Source organism: Ornithorhynchus anatinus, chromosome X5 (assembly GCF_004115215.2).
Source record: "Ornithorhynchus anatinus isolate Pmale09 chromosome X5, mOrnAna1.pri.v4, whole genome shotgun sequence".
Classification (NCBI taxonomy): domain Eukaryota; kingdom Metazoa; phylum Chordata; class Mammalia; order Monotremata; family Ornithorhynchidae; genus Ornithorhynchus; species Ornithorhynchus anatinus.
This window is the reverse complement of record NC_041753.1, coordinates 7,512,625-7,530,100: the sequence shown is the minus strand read 5'-3', so window position 1 is coordinate 7,530,100 and position 17,476 is coordinate 7,512,625. Positions and strand designations below refer to the sequence as shown.

The 17,476-nt window shown below is 62.3% G+C and overlaps 2 protein-coding genes across 3 annotated transcripts; one reads left to right on the top strand and one right to left on the bottom strand.

The window, feature by feature from the left end:
• Positions 1 to 470: 470 nt before the first annotated feature.
• On the bottom strand, positions 471 to 7,502 carry ENO3 (enolase 3). Of its 2 annotated transcripts, none has more exons than XM_029055351.1 (12): positions 7,432 to 7,502; positions 6,497 to 6,583; positions 5,015 to 5,110; positions 3,976 to 4,034; positions 3,608 to 3,677; positions 3,311 to 3,444; positions 2,665 to 2,887; positions 2,309 to 2,506; positions 1,990 to 2,191; positions 1,590 to 1,698; positions 1,295 to 1,353; positions 471 to 611 (listed from the first exon to the last, which is right to left on the bottom strand). In XM_029055351.1, exons 2-12 carry the CDS (start codon positions 6,579 to 6,581, stop codon positions 542 to 544), a joined length of 1,305 nt encoding a protein of 434 aa, XP_028911184.1. In that variant the 5' UTR covers positions 6,582 to 6,583; positions 7,432 to 7,502; the 3' UTR covers positions 471 to 541. The 2 variants fall into 2 exon arrangements, with proteins under 2 accessions (XP_028911184.1, XP_028911185.1); XM_029055352.1 differs by lacking the exon at positions 7,432 to 7,502 and adding an exon at positions 7,194 to 7,217.
• Positions 7,503 to 12,075: 4,573 nt separating this feature from the next.
• PFN1 (profilin 1) lies at positions 12,076 to 16,637 on the top strand. The gene is made up of 4 exons (XM_029055414.2): positions 12,076 to 12,177; positions 12,467 to 12,691; positions 14,594 to 14,786; positions 16,451 to 16,637. Exons 2-4 carry the CDS (start codon positions 12,560 to 12,562, stop codon positions 16,546 to 16,548), a joined length of 423 nt encoding a protein of 140 aa, XP_028911247.1. The 5' UTR covers positions 12,076 to 12,177; positions 12,467 to 12,559; the 3' UTR covers positions 16,549 to 16,637.
• Positions 16,638 to 17,476: the final 839 nt, after the last annotated feature.

The window sequence follows — 17,476 nt, the reverse complement described above, 5'->3', positions numbered from 1 at the left end:
ATATTATTATGGCATTTAAGTGCTTGCCCCTGTGCCAGGGACTGTACTAAGCGCTGGGATGGATATAAGCAAATCGGGTTGGAAACGGTCTCTGTCCCATGTGGGGCTCACGGTCTCAATCCCCATTTTAGTTTTTAGTCCTCATTTTCTTTATCTTCTGAGCCCAACCTGTCTGTCCTGTCTGTTCCAGCCCTCTATTTCCTGCTTCCCTGTCATGTCCAGTCCCTCTTCTGACTTCCTCTCTGCCCCAGCCGTCCATTTCCAGGGGGTTTCCCGGTCGTGCTCGGTCCCACTTCCATCTGCCGGTCCCCTCCCCCTTTCCCCTCTCCTCAACTTCCCACTTGCCTCGTCCCATAATTTATATTCCCAATGTCACTTCCCAAGCCCTTTTCCCCTCCCTTGCCTGTCCCACCTCCACGGCTCTCGGGTTGCATTTCCCGCCCTCTCCTCCCCCAAAACGGAGTCCGAACTTCGCGGCTTTCACTGGAGCTTTATTGACCGGGAAGGAGGGAGCATCGCCGGTGGCCGAGATCCAGACTCCTCACTTGGCCTTGGGGTTGCGGAACTTGCGTCCGGCAAAGACTGCTTTGTCGCCAAGGGCCTCCTCGATCCTGAGGGGGGAGGGGCGGGATGGGGTGTCACGTCCAACCATACACACGAAGGCCCAGCCCCCCTGCCCTGAGACACCATCCCACCTCCCCTTGAAATGCTCCCATCTCTTCCCCTCTAGACTGTAAGCCCATTGTGGGCAGGGAATGTGTCTCTTATATTGTGCTATTGTACTCTGTCATGCGCTTAGTATAGTGTTCTGCACCCAGTAAGCGCTCAGTAAATACGATTGACCGTTTCATTGTTCTGTCGTCAGCTCCCAAGCGCTTAGTATACTGCTCTGCACACGGTAAGCGCTCAATACAACTTACTGACTGACAGCCGGGACCCCGGCCTATCTATCGCTCGACTGCTCCCTTCCTCCCCAAACCCCTCGACCCTGCTCCAGATGGGCCAGCTTTTCATCGTGACCGTGGGGGTGGAATGGGGTTAGGGATTTTGGGGAGCCCGGGGGGTGAAGGGGGTAAGGGAATAGACTCCAAAGAGGGGATGGGCACTATTTTAGGACTGTTGAAGCCAGGCTGGAAACCCGTAGGTCTTAACAGAGTGGAGCAAGTGTGGGAGCACGTCTGGCTCACACATGACGTCGGGAGGGACATCTGGATGGGGGGGGCGCTTATGACACCCCGGGGAGCGGGTGGTCTTGCCCCCGACCGCAGCCCCCTTCCTCCACCCTCCCCATTACCTCATAAGCTGGTTGTACTTGGCCAGGCGCTCGGAGCGACACGGGGCTCCCGTCTTGATCTGGGGGAGAGAGAGGGCTGAGTGAGCCTCCGAGAGTTGGGAAGGGGATGGGGAGAGGGGCTGGGGGACCGGAGCTGAGCGGTGAGGTCCGGAAGGGGGAGAACCCGGCTGCGGGATGGAGATGGGCTGACGCGGACCTTGGAGTCTGGGGCTCCCGGGAGGGGTATGTAGGGGGAGGGGGGTGATGGAGGAGTTTTGGGTGGGTGGGGAACCTCCCTCCCCCCAACCCCCAAGACCTGGCCGGTGCACAGTCCCACGACGAGGTCGGCGATGAAGGTGTCCTCCGTCTCTCCCGAGCGGTGGCTCACCATGACCCCCCAGCCACTGCTCTGGGCCAGCTTGCAGCTGCAAGGCAGAAGGCCGGGGAACGGGAGGGGTCACACTGCAGTCCTCACTTGTCCCATTCTCCCCTGGCTCTGCCCACCCATCCCTGGGGCTTTCGATAAGGAATACGATTCTCATCCTTCACTTCCCGGCCCCGGGTCAAACGTGGACCTCTCGAGCGTGACCCTTGACCTCTGGAGGCTGATTCCCGGCCCCCTTCGCCGGGGTGTCCTGGGAGCCGATCGGATGAGGACAGGGGGCGGGTGACTTCGAGGCGGGGGTTGCCGGGCCGGAGAGAGCGGCGTCACTCACGCCTGGATGGACTCGGTGACGGAGCCTATCTGGTTGACTTTGAGCAGGAGGCAGTTGCAGGCTTTCTTCTCCACGGCCTGGGCGATGCGTTTGGGATTGGTCACGGTCAGGTCATCCCCCACGATCTGGATGTCCACGCCGGAAAGGAAGGACGCCCACGTGGCCCAGTCGTCCTGGTCAAACGGGTCCTCGATGGAGACCACTAAGGGAAGGTCAGAGGAGGTTGTCGGGGAGGGGATCAGACGGCCCGGTGACGGGGAGCGGGGGAGGCCAGCGAGGGAGACCAGGCGGCCCGGCGTGGGACAGGGGCAGCTCTCACCGGGGTAGTTCTTGATGAAGCTTTTGTACAAGTCTCCCAGCTTCTCCCCGGAGATGTGCCGGGCGGGGTCATCCGGGGATTTGAAGTCCAGGTCGTACTTCCCGTTGCGGAAGAACTCAGAGGCCGCCACGTCCATCCCGATGACGACTTTGTCCGGGTAGCCGGCCTGCTGGATGGCCGTCTTCAGCAGCTCCAGGGCTGGGGGCGAGGCAAGGTGAGAACCTAGGAGTTCACCCCCGCCCCAGGGACCCCCAGCTCCGGGGCAGGGTGTCCAGCCAGTGACCCTCCGCTGCCCTCAGCGCTCCCCGCCCCCAACCCCAGGGCCCGGTCATCCCTCCGGTCCAGGGGCCGGGCACCTTCGTTGTTCTCCAGGATGTTGGGGGCGAAGCCGCCCTCGTCACCCACGTTGGTGGCGTCCTTGCCGTACTTGGCCTTGATGACGCCCTTGAGGTTGTGGTAGACCTCGGCCCCGATGCGCATGGCCTCCCGGAAGGAGGCGGCCCCCACGGGCAGGATCATGAACTCCTGCATGGCCAGCTTGTTCCCCGCGTGGGACCCCCCGTTGATCACGTTGAACGCCTGTTGCCGGCGGCGGGGTGCGGATTGGGGGGGACGGTCACGGGAGGGAAGGAGGGACACGCCCGAGGAAGGAGAGCACGGGGGGGGCAGGATGACTAGAACTCGGGACGGGAGGGAATTGTGGGAGGAGACGGATATCCGAGGGATACTTCAGTCGCATCTATTGAGCGCTTACTGTGTGCAAAGCAAGGTACTAAGCCCCTGGGATACGGTGAAAGAGGAGGGGAGAGGGAGTTGAGGTGGGGAGAGGGAGGATTCCCCAGGGACCTCAGGCGAGGGCAGGAGGGGTGCGAGGGGTGGGACGGACGGGGTGAGAGCCCCCCCCTTGGTCACGGGGAGAAAACCGGTCACCCTGCAGGGGTCTGAGGGCTCGGACTGGGGACGCCAAGAACCCCTGCGGGGTCAGGGATCGGGGCTACTCACGGGGACGGGCAGGACAAGGTCAGGATTTCCGGCCAGGTCAGCGATGTGTCTGTACAGGGGGACGCCCTTCTCGGCCGCCCCGGCCTTACACACGGCCAGAGAGACGCCCAGGATGGCATTGGCCCCAAATTTGGCTGCGAGGGAGACGGGGTGGGGGAGGGGATCGGAAGCTGCTCCTTCCCCAGCCACCCTCTCGTACATACTCCGGTGCTTGGCCCAGAGTAAGCGCTTAATAAATCCCACACTTTAGAATTATGATAACGAGAGTTTCATCCCCCCCCCCCCACAGCGACTCACACTTGTTCTCTGTCCCATCCAGTTCGATCATGAACTTGTCCACCTTCTCCTGATCCACAACGCTCAGTTTCTGTAGGGATGGGGGTGGGAGGCAGAAGCCGGGCAGGTCAGGTCTCAGTGGTCTAAGCCAGCGGGGGCGGGTTAGGGATGGTGGTGTTCAAAGAAGCCACACTTCTGGGTCTTCAAGCTCCCTCCAACACCCCTTTTCCTGGAGGTATCCAGGGATGGAGGCGAGGATTGGGAAGCTGGGTAAGCTTGAGGGGTTGGAGAGGTTGAAAGGGAGGGGGTTGGTGCCCTGGGAGAGGTCAGGGGTCACGGGGAGACCAAAAGGGGAGGATGGGAAAGGGGGAGACCGTGAGGGGGGTCACCTTTTCCAGGAGGGCGGGGGCCAGAGTCTTGTTGATGTGCTCCACGGCCTTTAGCACCCCTGAGAGGTAAGATTGGGTTGAGGGATGAAAAGGAAGCCCCCCCCCCACCCCTACTCGAATGTCTGCTCCCCCCCAGCCCTCATACTCTGAGCCCTCAGACCCCTGGTATTAGCCCCGCCTCCTTTTTAATGGTATTCGATAAGCGCTCACTGTGTGCCAGGCACTGTGCTAAGCGCTGGGGTGAATCCAAGCCATTCGGATCGGACTCAGTCCCTGTCCCACATGGGGCTCCCAGTCTCCATCCCCATTTTACAGATGAGGGAACTGAAGCCCAGAGAAGAGAAGTGACTGACCCAAGGTCACCCAGCAAGCAGACTAGGGGCCGGGATGAGAACCCAGCTCGTTGGGGGCAGGGGATGTGTCTGCTTAGATTCTATTTATCGCGATTAAGTTGTCTTGTTTTTGTCCCTCCGTCTCCCCCGATTAGACTGTGAGCCCGTCGGTGGGCAGCGATTGTCTCTACCTGTTGCCGAATTGTACCTTCCAAGCGCTTAGTCCAGTGCTCTGCACATAGTAAGCGCTCAATAAATACTACTGACTGAATGAATGTTATATTCAGCCCTTAGTACAGTGCTCTGCACACAGTAGACGCTGAATAAACACGACTGACCGAACGCAGGTCCTTCTGCCAGGCGGGCCCGGGGCTCCGGCCATTAGGCCCCGCCCCTTCTTCGGAGCGAGGCGCTATTAGCCCCGCCCCCTTCAAACCTTGACCCCGCCCCTTTCTCACCTGGCACGACCCCGCCCCTTCGAACCTTGACGCGGGCCCCGCCCCTTTCTTACCTAGCGATGACTCCGCCCCCTTCGAACCTTTGTCGCTGGCCCCGCCCCTTTAGAACCTTGGCGTTGGCCCCGCCCCCATTCGAATCTTGATGTTAGCCCCGCCCCCTCGGGGGAACCCTCGGAGTCTCCGGCCCCCTCCCCCGCCCCCCGGTCCGTCGCCGGTCCCCCGCCCCCGCCCCCGCCCCCCGGTCCGCACCTTTCCCCAGGTAGCGGCTCTTGTCGCCGTCTCGCAGCTCCAGGGCCTCGTAGATGCCGGTGGAGGCTCCGCTGGGCACGGCCGCTCGGAACCGGCCTGCGGGAGGCACCCACGGGGGTCACGGGGGGCGCGGCCCGAGAGATCACGCCCTCTCACTCCCTTCGGAGTCCCGTCCCCCCGCGATTTAGATGAATAGTGACGGTATTTGTGACAAGCGCCTGGCACTGTACTAAGCGCTGGGGAGGAAACGAGCAAATCGGGCTGGACACAGTCCCGGTCTCACAGTCAATCCCCATTTCACAGACGAGGCCACTGAGGCCCAGAGAGGGGAAGTGACTGGCCCGAGATCACGCAGCAGAGAAGGGGCAGGGTGGGGATTAGAACCCAGGACCTTCTGACTCTAAGGGCCGTGCTCCATCCACTAAGCCACGCTGCTTCTCTTGCTCCCCGTATTCACCGTCACCACAGCGCTTATGTCCGGCTCCGTAATTTATTCATTTCTACTAATGTCCTTCTCCCTCTCTAGACGGTAAACTCGTTGTGGGCAGGGATCGGGTCTGCTAAAGTATGTCGTCATCTCCCAAGAAGGTCATGGGTTCTAATCCCGCTTCTGCCACTTGTCTGCTGTGTGACCTTGGGCGAGTCACTTCATTTCTCTGGGCCTCAGTTCCCTCATCTGTAAAATGGGGAATTGAGACGGTGAGCCCCACGTGGGACAGGGACCCTCGTGTCTAACTCAATCTGCTCGTATTCACCCCGGTGCTTAGTACAGCGCCCGGCACACTGTAAGCCCTTAACAAATACCATCACCCTCTGCTCCTCGTCCCCTCCCCATCACCCCTACTCCCTCCTTCTGCCTCTAGCCCCGTCCCCGCCCCACAGCACTTGTGTATATTAGTACACATTTATATTAGTACATATGTTTTATTCTATTTATTTGTTTTATTAGTGATGTGTACACATCTATAATTCCATTGATCTATTTTGATGCTCTTGATGCCTGTCTACTTGTTTTGTTTTGTTGTCCGTCTCCCCCTTCTAGACTGTGAGCCCGTTGTTGGGTGGCGATTGTCTCTGTTGCCGAATTGTACTTTCCGAGCGCTCAGCACAGTGCTCTGCACATAGTAAGCGCTTGATAAATACGATCGAATGAGTGAATGAAGCACTTGATCCAGTGCTCTGGACACAGTAGGTGCTCAATAAATACGATTCAGGGAAGGGAAGGGAAGGGAAGGGAAGGGAAGGGAAGGGAAGGGAAGGGAAGGGAAGGGAAGGGAAGGGAAGGGAAGGGAAGGGAAGGGAAGGGAAGGGAAGGAAGGGAAGGGAAGGGGGGAAGGGAGAGCCACGGTGTCGAGTTGGGGGCTGGGGTACCAAGAGAGGGGGATGGAGGGATGTTGGGGGGGTCCCACGCGGAACTGGGGGGGGGGGACGGCCAAGCAGGACAGGGAGAGTGGACCGACCCGACGCCCCCCTCTCCCTCACCTTTGTTCGTGTAGAGGTCGACTTCAACCGTGGGGTTTCCGCGGGAGTCCAGGATTTCCCTGGCGAAGATCTTCTGGATCGACATGGCTGTAGGGGAGAGGAGATGCGGGACGTGGCGGGGAGGGAAAAGAGGGAAAGGCAGGGGGAGCGTTAACGGGGCGGGGGGGGGGGTGTCTGCGGTTTTCAGGGCGAGCTTTCCCGGTCCTCTCCCCCTCCCCTTAGCCCCCCACCCCGCCCCCCCTCCCCGGCACTTCAGCTGGGGCAGGTGCTTGGGATAAAAATACCCGGCGGAGTGACATTGGAGAAAGGTCAGCCCGCGCCCCCGCCCCCCTTTCTCCTCTGACCCCCCCCCCCGCCCGAGGACCCCAACCCATTTTCCCCCTGCACCGACTTCTTTTCCTCTCCTTCAGCTCTAAAAATCCCACTCTCTCCTCTAGTCCCCCCCCCACCACCCCGCCGTCTTTTATTGCCCTTCGCAGATTTTACAGGCCTCGCCCCGTTTCCCTTCCCCCCACGACCACCCCCCTCCACACACACGCACACGCACACACACACACACACACACACACTCTCACACCCCACACACATACACAGACCCACCCCAACCCTTCCCCGCCCCGCCTCGCTCCTCCCGGGGCCAGATGGCTTTCAGTCCACGGAATGTCTCCCTCCCTCCCCCTCCCCCCAAAGTCTCCACCTTCTAAACCGTGAGCCCGTGGTCGGGCAGGGATTGTCTCTATCTGTCGCCGAATTGTACTCCCCGAGCGCTTACTACAGTGCTCCGCACCCAACCCAGTAAGCGCTCGGGAAATACGATCGAATGAATGAACGGGGCTTCTGAAAGCCCCCCGCCCCGCCCCCCGCAGCCCCCCGCAAGCGGGACCCCGGGGTCCCGGGACCCCCCTGAAGGTGGGGGAGCGGAGGGGTCACCTCACCGGCGCCGGGCGAGTCGGGGGGGGGGTCCTGCGGGGCGGTCGGTGGGACAGTCCCAGGGGCGCCCCCGGCCCCGGCCCATTTATGCCCCTCCCCGCCCCTCCGGGGCGCCCCAGCCCACGCCCACCAAGCCTTTTAGGGACGGCGCCTCGCCAGGCCCGGACGGTCGCTGACCGTTTTCCCCGGGGGCGAAGGGCGGCGGGGGGTCCGCGCCCACCGTCCGGGGCTCGGCCTCCTGGGCCCCCGCCCCCCGCCCTTCGGGGGTCCTTGCGGCCCTCGGCCGGTCCCGGGCTCCCCCTTCCCCTCCCCCCCGCCCCTCCCCCCCGCCGCCCTGAGCCCCCGGATTGAGTTCCCGGCGGGAAAGGTTAAAGATCGGGGCGGCTATTCGGGAAAGGCCACCGGGGTAACCCGACCCCCGGCCCTGCCTCCGCCCCCCTCCGGCTCCAGCGGGGACCCCCGGGCCCTGGGCGGGCGGGGGAGGGGCCTGGGGAGCGCCAAAGGAGCGGGGCGGGGGGGCGTGGAGAGGCCGTCGGAGGTGGGGGAAGTGCGGGCGGGAGGGTGGTGGGGAAAGCGGCTTGCGGGGAGGAAAGTGCGGGTCCCGGGGCGGGTCAGAGCGGGCCGGCGGGAGGGCTCCGTTCTCACCTCCCAGGCGCCGCATGGCTCCCGCTCCGCCCCCTCCCCCGCCGCCTGTCCCCTGTCCCCTCCCCCGCAGGAATGTCACCCCCTCCCCCCGCTCGGCCCCGGGGAGGGGGGGAGGGGGAGGGAGGGGTCCGGGGGCGGCGCCCCCTGCTGGACCGAGCGGGGAAGGGGCGGCCTGGCGGCTCCCGCCGGCGCGGTGCGGTGCGGTCCTGCGTGGTGCGATGCGGTCCTGTGCGGTGCGGTCCGAGCTGTGGTCCGGAGGCGGGGGGAATCCGTTGGCGGGCAGCGGGGCGGCCGGGCCCCGGCCTGGGGCTGGCCCGGGCGGGCGCGGAGGCGGCCCTGAGTCACCAGGCCGCCGGGTGGCCTTGGGCAAGTGGCTTCACTTCTCTGGGCCTCGGTGACCTCATCCGAATGAGTGGAACGAACCCCCTGGGCCCCAGGGGGGACCCCCTCCTTACCTTCTATCCACCCCAGCGCTTAGAACCATGCTTGGCACATAGGAAGCGCTTCACCGCCTGTCTCGTTGTCCGTCTCCCCCCTTGTCGACTGTGAGCCCGTCGTCGGGCGGGGAAGGCCTCCATCGGTTGCCCACTTGTACTTTCCAAGCGCTTCGTCCACTGCGCAGCGCCCAGTGAGGGCTCAGTAAATACGATTGAATGAATGAATGAACAAATACCATCATCGTCATTATGATTATTCCCCTCTCTGGGCCTCGGTTACCTCATCTGGAAAATGGGGATTGAGACCGTGAGACAGGGACTGCGTCCAACCCGATTTCTTTCTGTCGACCCCAGCGCTCAGTAATAATCATGATGATGTCGGTATTTGTTAAGCGCTTACTGTGTGCAGAGCACCGTTCTAAGCGCTGGGGTCATCGGGTTGTCCCACGTGAGGCTCACAGTCTTCATCCCCATTTTACAGATGAGGTAACTGAGGCACAGAGAAGCTGAGTGACTTATCCGCAGTCACACAGCTGACGCAGGGCCGGGATTCAAACCCATGACCTCTGATTCCCTAGCCCGGGCTCTTGCCATTGAGCCATGCTGCCAGTACAGTGCCTGGCAGACAGTAAGCGCTTAACAAATACCACAGTTATTATTCTGTTTGTTTGTCGGCTTTGCGAGCTGGAAGGCTCCCCACGCCCCGCTCCGTTATCTCTCCGGCCTGCCCCGGAGATCTCTGCCCCGGCTCTTTCCCTCCCTCCACCTCTCTCGGGGCGTTTTCTGCGTCTCTCGTCTCCCTCTGTCTCGCCCACCCCCGAGTTATCACTCTGCGTCGCTTTCTCTTTCAACGATCGATCAATCATATTTATTGAGCACTTACTGTATGCAGAACGCTGTATTAAGCGCTCGGGAAGCAGGGTGGCTTAGTGGAAAGAGTTCGGCCTTGGAGTTAGAGGACCTAGGTTCTAATCCCTATCAATCAATCAATGGTATCTGAATGCAATGTGCAGAGAACTGTACTGAGCGCTTGGGGGAGTAATAATAATATCTGTGCTATTTAAGCATTTATTATATGCCATGCACTGAGGTAGATACAAGGTAATCAGGTTGGACACAGTCTCTGTCCCACATCTTGATACAGTGCAACAGAATCAGCAGGCACATTCCCTGCCCGTAACGAGTTTACAGTCTGTCACTTGCCGGCCGTGTGACTTTGGGGCACGTCACCACTTCTCTGTGCCTCAGTTCTCTCACCCGTAAAACGGGGATTAAAACCTACACTTCCTTCTCCTTAGACTGTGAGTCCTTTATGGAACAAGGACTGTGTCCAACCTGAATATCTTGTCTCGGCCCCAGTGCTTAGACCAGCGCTTGCCACATAGTGAGTGAGTGCTTGACAAATACCATAATTGTTTTTATGGTATTTGTTAAGCGATTACTATGCCAGGCACTAAGCGCTGGGGTAGATCCAAGCTAATCAGGTTGGACATAGTCCACGTCCCATATGGGGCTCACAGACCTTCCCCATTTTACAGATGAGGTAATCGAGGCACAGAGAAGTTAGGTGGTTTGACCCAGGTCACACACAGAGAGGTTCCCTGTCCCCAGCCATTCAAATAAATTATCGATTCATTAATTCAATCATATTTATAAATGCCTACTGTGTCAGAGCACTGTTCTAAGCACTTGGGAAGGTACAATTCAACAATCAACAGTGGCATTCCCTGCCCAAACGAGCTCGCAGTCTACATACCCGTGCTGAGTGGGGTGAATATCAAGTTTTTCAAGGGTACTGGTCCAAATGCATAGGGGAGGCCAAAGGGAGTCAAAGAAATCAGGATTTAGGAAGGAACGCCCTTTTTTTTTAATGGTATTTGCTGAGTACTTACTATGTGCCAAGCACTGTACTAAGCACTGGGATAAAGACATGCCAAACAGGTTACACACAGCCCCTGTCCCACATGAGTCTCGCTGTCTTAATCCCCGTTTACAAATGAGGTAACCGGAGCACAGAAGTTATAATAATGGTATTTGTTGAGAACTTACTACGTGCCAGGCACTTTACTAAGTACAGCTAATGAATTGCCCAAGCTCACACAGCCGACCGCGTTATTATTTCTGGCATCTTCGACCTGGATCGAGAGATGTGGGGGTCGGGGGATGTCGAGGTTTCCTGGGGGTGGGGGAGACTGATTTATCTTGATGGTACTGTCTTGTTTTGCCGTCTCCTGTTATTGGGCAGGGAGTGTCTCTTATCTGTTGCCGAATTGTCCATTCCAAGCGCTTAGTACAGTGCTCTGCACATAGTAAGCGCTCAATAAATATTCTTGAATGGGGAAGGGGGTGGATCAGAGGGCAAATGAAGGACCCAGGTGCCCCTCGCCCGGATCCTGTGACTCAGCGACTGTCTAGGAAGCCGGGCTGAAAGACAGGACGCCTGGGTCCTCGAGAGAAGAAGATAATGGGGAAAGGGGGGACGGCACTGGGAGGTTTCCTGCAAGTCCAGTCGACCCAAACCCTCGGCCTCCTGGGGCAATTCACAGCCCCGGGCCTGGCACCTGGATGGGCTTTGAAGGATCAGCTGCTGCCAATCTAGGCGGGCCCGTGGCCCGTCTGGAAGCGAGCCAGCCTCGTGCTCGGCCCGTGCAAAAGTTTTAAGAAAAGCCCCTCCAAAAAACCCGGGCGCAGGCTCACTCTCTCCCCCCCTCCGCCCTCCATTCTCGGCGGCGAGCTTTCGTGGTCCCTCCGCCTCAGAATGTAGTCCGCCCCGGGCCTGGACGGGGGCAGTCCGCAGCCGGTGACCTCTGCGCGGGCCAGGGACACGTGCTGGGCGCCGAGCCGGCCGGAGGGGGAGGGAGAGGAGGAGAAGGAGGAGCAGGAGCAGCGGGCGGAGGGCGGGACCGGTGCGGGCCGCAGCTTTGGGTGGGGCCCCCGGCGGGCCGGAGCGCCAAGCCGGGCGGAGGGATATCCCCGGGGTGACGGGCCGGGGGGGGCGCCGGAGCGTGGCACGGTCTGAGGGGGGAGAAGGGGCTGGAAGGGCGGGCTTGCGCGGCGCCCTCCCGCCCCCCCCCCACCCCGCTCCTCATTTCTGACTGGGAGAAACACACACTCCACAAAAGAAGTCGAAGGCGCCCGGTGCCGTCGCCGGCGGCCGGGGCGGGGGGGGGGGGGGGGGGTCGGCGCGAGCCTCCCCGGCGCGAGACACGTCTGCGGCCCCGCCCTCCGGCTGGAGGCCGTCAGGCGGCCCCGCGCAGGCGCACAACCGCGCCACGGCCCCTCACCCCGCAGGCGCATCGGGTCCTAAAGAAGCCTTCCGGGAAAGGGGGGGGAGGGGGCGAGAAAGGCGCGCGCGAGGTGGGGAGGGGGGGCGCGCCGGGACCGGACCCACTTTCCCCCTCCTCATTCCTTTTCCCGGGCTTTCCAAGCCGCCCGGGCGGGCGCCGGGGGTTCTGCGCCTGCGCCGTAGGGCGCGCGCGCCTGCGCAGATCACCCTCCTCCCCTCCCGCGCCCCCCCCCCCCCCCCCCCCCCCCCCCCCCCGGTCTGAGCGCTCTGGCGGGGAAGGCGACGCCTTTTCTTTTAACCCCTCTTCCGCCAGGAGAAAAGCAGCTCCTTTTGCGGTTGCCGAGAACCGGCGCTTCAGCTCTTTCCGCCTCGGGAGTGTCACTGTACGTATTGCTACACCAACGCACGTTTCCACACGTGCATTAGGGTTCCAGCATCTTTTCTCGCCCCGATACCCCCCAGCCCGCGTAAATTAGGGCTGGAAGTTGGGTCTCCCGGCTTCTGGCAAACTCCTGCACCGAAGGAGCGAGGGGGAGGGGGAGGAGGAAGGAGAGGCTCCGCCCCTCGGGGGGCTGCACCCTCCGTCTACCAAAAAAAAGGGGGGGGGAGGGGAAAAGGCTAAGGGGAGGAGGAGCAGGAGCAGGAAGCGGTGGTGGCGGCTGCTTCTTCCAGCGAGCGAGGAGTGAGCGGCAGCAGCGAGAGGGAGAGGAGCGCAGCGCACAGCACAGCAGAGGCGGCAGGTGTCTCCCCAGCGAACGAGCGAGCATGGCCGGCTGGAACGCTTACGTCGACAACCTGATGGCCGATGGCACGTGCCAAGATGCGGCCATCGTGGGCCACAAGGACTCGCCCTCCGTCTGGGCCGCCGTGCCGGGCAAGACCTTCGCCAACATCACGGTAAAAGGGGGGAGCCGGGCCCGGACGGGCGGTAAACAGAGGGGGAATTGGGTGGGGGGGGGGCTCGAAGTAGGGGAAGGTGGGGAGGTTGGACCCCGGCCGGGGCGGGGGGAGATTGGGGGGGGGCCCCCCCCCGAGGGGGCGGCGGGGTCTCAGGACTGGCCAGGGTTTCGTCATCCAGAGCTTGGGAGTGTGGGGGGGTCACGCAGAGGGGCTGGGGGGCCCTGCCGGGACGTGGCGGAGATTCAAGGGGGAACTCAGGGAGGGTCTCCCTCCCTCTCCCGCCCCTCCCGTCGCATGTTGCCGCCCGCCCCCCACCCGCCGAGGCCTGCTGTTGGGGCGACCGGGAGCCGGAGCGGGGGTTACATCCGGGGTAGGAGGCCCGGGGGGGAGGGGAGGGGAGGGAGGGGCGGCCCGGCCCGGCTCGGTCACTTCCGCCTCCTCGGGGCGGGGAGGGGCGGGGCGGGCTGGAAAATTTTTTTGCCAAGGAGGGGGGAGGGGAAGCGGGGGGTGGGGGGTGTCCCGGGCCGCGCTCCCCCGGGCGTTGCGAGAGCCCCCCACCCCCCTTCTCCCTCCACTTCCGGCTGCGGACCCTCCCCCTTCTCCCCCCATTGTTCCCCCACGCGGGAGCGGCGCGTGCTCCCGGCCGCCCCCTCCTCTCCTCTCCTCTCCCCTCCTCCTCGGGGACCCCCCAACCCCCGTTCTCCCGGGGGCCGCATTCCTCGCCCCTTGAGCCGCGCCCCCCTCCCCCAAAGCCCCCCCGTTAGGACGCCGTCCCCGGCCTGGGCGGACGGCGCCGGGCCCCGTCTCGGGGTAGAAAAGGGGGAGGGGGCCGCGGCCGGGAATGCCGGGGGGGGGAGGGGGCGCTAATCCCGAGCCCCCCGCGCTTCCAGGCTGCCCGGAAGTGGGGAGGGGGAGCGGAAGCGGGCCGTGGGGGGGAGGGGGGATTTCCGGGCGCGCGGGGACCGGATGTGGGTTTTGGGGGGGCGGGCGTGGTTCGAGGGGCCGCGCCGCCCGGAGTTGGGCGGGGGGGGAGGGTCCGCAGGTCCCGACTCCTCCGCCGGCTCGGGCCCGGTCCTGTCCCCCTCCCCCCTCCTGCTCCCCCAAACTTTCCCAACTTCCCGGAAGTTTGCAAGGGCGAAGCGTGTGTCTCCCCCCCCCCCCCCTTTCTCCCCTCCCCCCACTCCGGAGAGGCGAAGGGGGTCGCAGCCCCCGCCCCGACAACCTGCCCCGGATCAGCGTCCGTCCGGGCTTCCTGCCCGGGACCCAGGCGTCCTCCACGGCCCAGAAAGGCCCGGCCCGCAAAGCCCGCGTTTGCCCAAATAAGGACACGCGGCTCCCTCTCCCGCCGCCACAGCCCACACCGCTTCTGCTTTCCCTCCCGAGGCGGGGGTGGAGGCCGGGGGCTTCCCCCTACCCCCTCACTGAAGCACCTCCCCACCCCCGCCATCCCCAGCCTGCCCCCCTCCCCCCAACACCAGAGTTAGGGGGTCGCCCGGCCTGAGCCTCCTTGACCCCCACAGGCCGGTCGGTCCTATTTATTGAGTGCTTACCGGATGCGGGGTCCCGTACTGATCGCTTGGGAGGGGACAATAGGACGGTATTGCAGACGCGTTACCTGCCCGCAGCGAGCGTACAGTCTAGACGGGGAGATGGACTTTAATAGAAATAAATTAGAGATATGGACGTAGAGACCGTGGGATCGGGAGCGGGGATGAATGATGCAGGTCTGGGGAAGAGGCCCGTGGGTGGGTGTAGGTCGTGGGAGGGGACTCCAAGGATGCAGGCTTTGAGGGGCTGGGGAGTGAGGCGTTCGGGGGCGGTGGGCTTGGCCGGGTTCGAGCCCGGCTCCTCACACGTGTGTGTCCGTGTCTGGTTGCGCGCGTGTCTGTGTGTCTGCAGCCAGCAGAAGTTGGGGTGCTGGTGGGCAAGGACCGGTCAAGTTTCTACGTGAACGGGCTGACGCTGGGCGGCCAGAAGTGCTCCGTGATCCGGGACTCGCTGCTGCAGGATGGGGAGTTCACCATGGATCTGCGCACTAAGAGCACCGGAGGGGCTCCCACCTTCAACCTCACCGTCACCATGACCGCCAAGAGTGAGTGTCGTGTCCCGCCCCCGCCCCCAAATCCCCACACCCCCTCGGGACCCCCAGCAGCGTGAGGGCCCGTCACCAAACCTGCCACCCCGGGTCACCAGAGGGGACTTGGGGAAGAGGAAGCCGAGCGACTGGTCTGCGGCCACGGAGGTCGGCTGTGGGTGGCGAGGGGCCGGGGCTTGACGAACTACAGTGAGAAGCTGTTCGCTTTGACCCGAGAGAGGCTCTCCGCAATCAAGCAAGCAGTGGCATTTATTGAATGCTTACCATGCACCGAGCGCTGTACTAAGCGCTTGGGAGAAGATGTGCAAAAGCTAGCGCACACGTTCCTCGCCCGCCGTGAACTTCCGGTCTAGAAGAGGGAGAGGATCTTCCTCACTTGGGAAAGGGTCAGATTGGTTCACCTGTCTGCAGGCAGAGGGCTCATCTGATTGAGCCCTTGAGGGCCCAGATGCCACTCAAATGCCTCCTCCCCCAGGGGATCCGTGGAGAAGCCTGTTGAGGCAGCAGAGAAGCGAGGGGGGTGAAGGGAGCGGCGTTCAGGCCCCTGTCGTTTGGGTTGTCCAGAGGAAGGAGGTGAAAAGCCTGTCACAGGCTCTAACCCTGTCCCACAGAGCGAGGTGGGGGCAATTGGTGGAAAGGGGGGGCTTTCAAAAGCCTCCCAGAACCAAAAAGAGCTGAGCTCCTCACTGTCCACCAATACCCCGTGCCCGACCTCCCCCCGCCAATTCTGCTGGAATGGAGCCCAACTGGCAGGATCCTTCCAAAAAGCCCCTCTTGAATGGTAGCAGAACCCTGTCTTCCCTACCCACCCGTCCGCCCTCTCGCAGATCCTCTCCGAGGGAGGGAGAGGCGTGGAGTCAGTGAGGGCCGTCGTCCCCGAGGCCTTCTAGAAAGGCTCTGGAGCCACCCAGGAAGTGGCTGGGACGTCTCGTCCCCACCGGGCCTCGATTAGGAGGCGATTGGTTGGGTTGGCTCTGAGGGAGCAGAGCGGGGATGGGTAACTTTGCCAGGGATGCTTGTCCCTGGCCGGGACCCTCAGGAATGCTGGTGTGTTTAAGCGAGGCCTCGGGGGTGGAGCTGGGCCAGCCTGCAGTCAGTTGGTGCAGAGGCAGGGAGGGGGAGGGGAGGGGAAGGGAAGGCGGGATGTGGGTTTAGATACTTAAGATTTAGGGAAAAAAAAAACATGATCAAACCGGGACCGTTTTTGCCCTGAGAACTCCGACTGGCACCCTCCCCCTTCGACCTTTAACCTGCCCTTGAAGATTAGTCACCCGCTTACCTGCTTGACCCCGGAATAGAGGCGGCAGGGGCCGGAACTGCCTTGATGGTTGGGGGGAACGCGGCTGCTCCGCCCTCGACCTTTGCCCACCCAACCCAGACCCCTCTGACCCCCGACCTCTAACTCCCATACGGCCACGTGACCGAGGCGGGGTGGGGCAGAGGCCTATTTTTTCTCTTTTTTAAATGCCCTATTGTGTCCAGTTGAGCGACAGCTGGGCCTGTGAGGAAGGCTCAGTTTCCAGTCCCCAGGGCAGACAGCTGCTGGAAGGGGCGGATGAGGGGGAGGATGGTGAGGTGAGGGGGAGGGAGGGGAAAGGGGGGGATGGGGGCGCCAGGTCCGTCTGCTGAGATCATAACTCCTCGCCCTCTTCTCCCCACAGCGCTAGTTCTGCTCATGGGCAAGGAGGGCGTCCACGGTGGCTTGATCAACAAGAAATGCTACGAGATGGCGTCCCACCTTAGGCGTTCCCAGTACTGACCCCTGCCCCCGCCCCCCTCCGGTTCCTCCCACACCCCCCAGCCGCTTCTGCACTCCTCCTGTCCCCTGGCTCCCCTCCTCTCCCGACCCCCTGCCTCCCCTCCCCGACCACCACCACCGCCCCCCCCCCCCCCCCCCCCCCGACCTCCTCATCGCTGCCAAAACCACGCGGGAGTCCCGGGCTGGCCCCTCATTCCGCCCCCCTGCCGGCCGCCGAGACCCGGGCCCTACCACTTGCCCCCTTCTCATGTCCCCCAAGCCCTTGTGTGTGGTTGGGAAGTTTTTTGTTTTTTGGTTTTTTTTTTTGAGAGAAAAAAATACATTTTTGTTTTTTTTTTTTTTTTTTTCCTGGAAACTTATATTGGAATATGAATAAAACCAGATTCTACTAAACGGAGGCTGTGTAGTCAAGGCTCTGTGAAAGGGGGGGAGGGGGGCGGTGAGTCCTGAGGTCGGCGGCAGAGAAAAGCATAACTCCACCCTCGTACGCAGTTTAGTGCTCCGCACACAATAAGTACTCAAGAAATGCAAGAGAATGAACGAAGGGTATAGGGCCTGACTGACGGTCTGGTATATAACGTCTTTGCGGGCCAAGAATGTCTATATACTGTGATGTTATACTCTGTGAAGTGCTCAGTACAGTATTCTGGGTACAGTAAGCGCTCAAATACCACTTACTGACTAAAGGCTGGAACAGATCCCGTAAACTCTGAAAGTCCTCTCGCTCCTTCCTCCCGCCCGGGGCCCGAGCACTGTCGCCGTCAGGGTGGCCGGCCGGGGCCGAGGTGGAGCGGAAGGGTGGGGGCTGGGAGGCCTAGCGGAGAGGAGAGGGCGGGTGGTGAGCGGGCCCGGGTTGGAGGTCGAAGGTCGAGTTTGCTCTGAGGGAAGGGACGGGGCGGCCCCTGCCCCTCATCCGCTGCCAGGCTGG

Bases quoted from the DNA above. Each gene is read 5' to 3' on its own strand.
- PFN1 (XM_029055414.2), top strand. From the start codon at position 12,560: ATGGCCGGCTGGAACGCTTACGTCGACAACCTGATGGCCGATGGCACG. The intron at 12,692-14,593 runs GTAAAAGGGGGG...GTGTGTCTGCAG, and splicing joins AGACCTTCGCCAACATCACG to CCAGCAGAAGTTGGGGTGCT. The intron at 14,787-16,450 runs GTGAGTGTCGTG...TTCTCCCCACAG, and splicing joins CGTCACCATGACCGCCAAGA to CGCTAGTTCTGCTCATGGGC.
- ENO3 (XM_029055351.1), bottom strand. From the start codon at position 6,581: ATGTCGATCCAGAAGATCTTCGCCAGGGAAATCCTGGACTCCCGCGGA. The intron at 4,035-5,014 runs GTGCGGACCGGG...CTTACCTCTCAG, and splicing joins GAGCCGCTACCTGGGGAAAG to GGGTGCTAAAGGCCGTGGAG. The intron at 1,354-1,589 runs GTCTTGGGGGTT...TCTCTCCCCCAG, and splicing joins TGGGACTGTGCACCGGCCAG to ATCAAGACGGGAGCCCCGTG.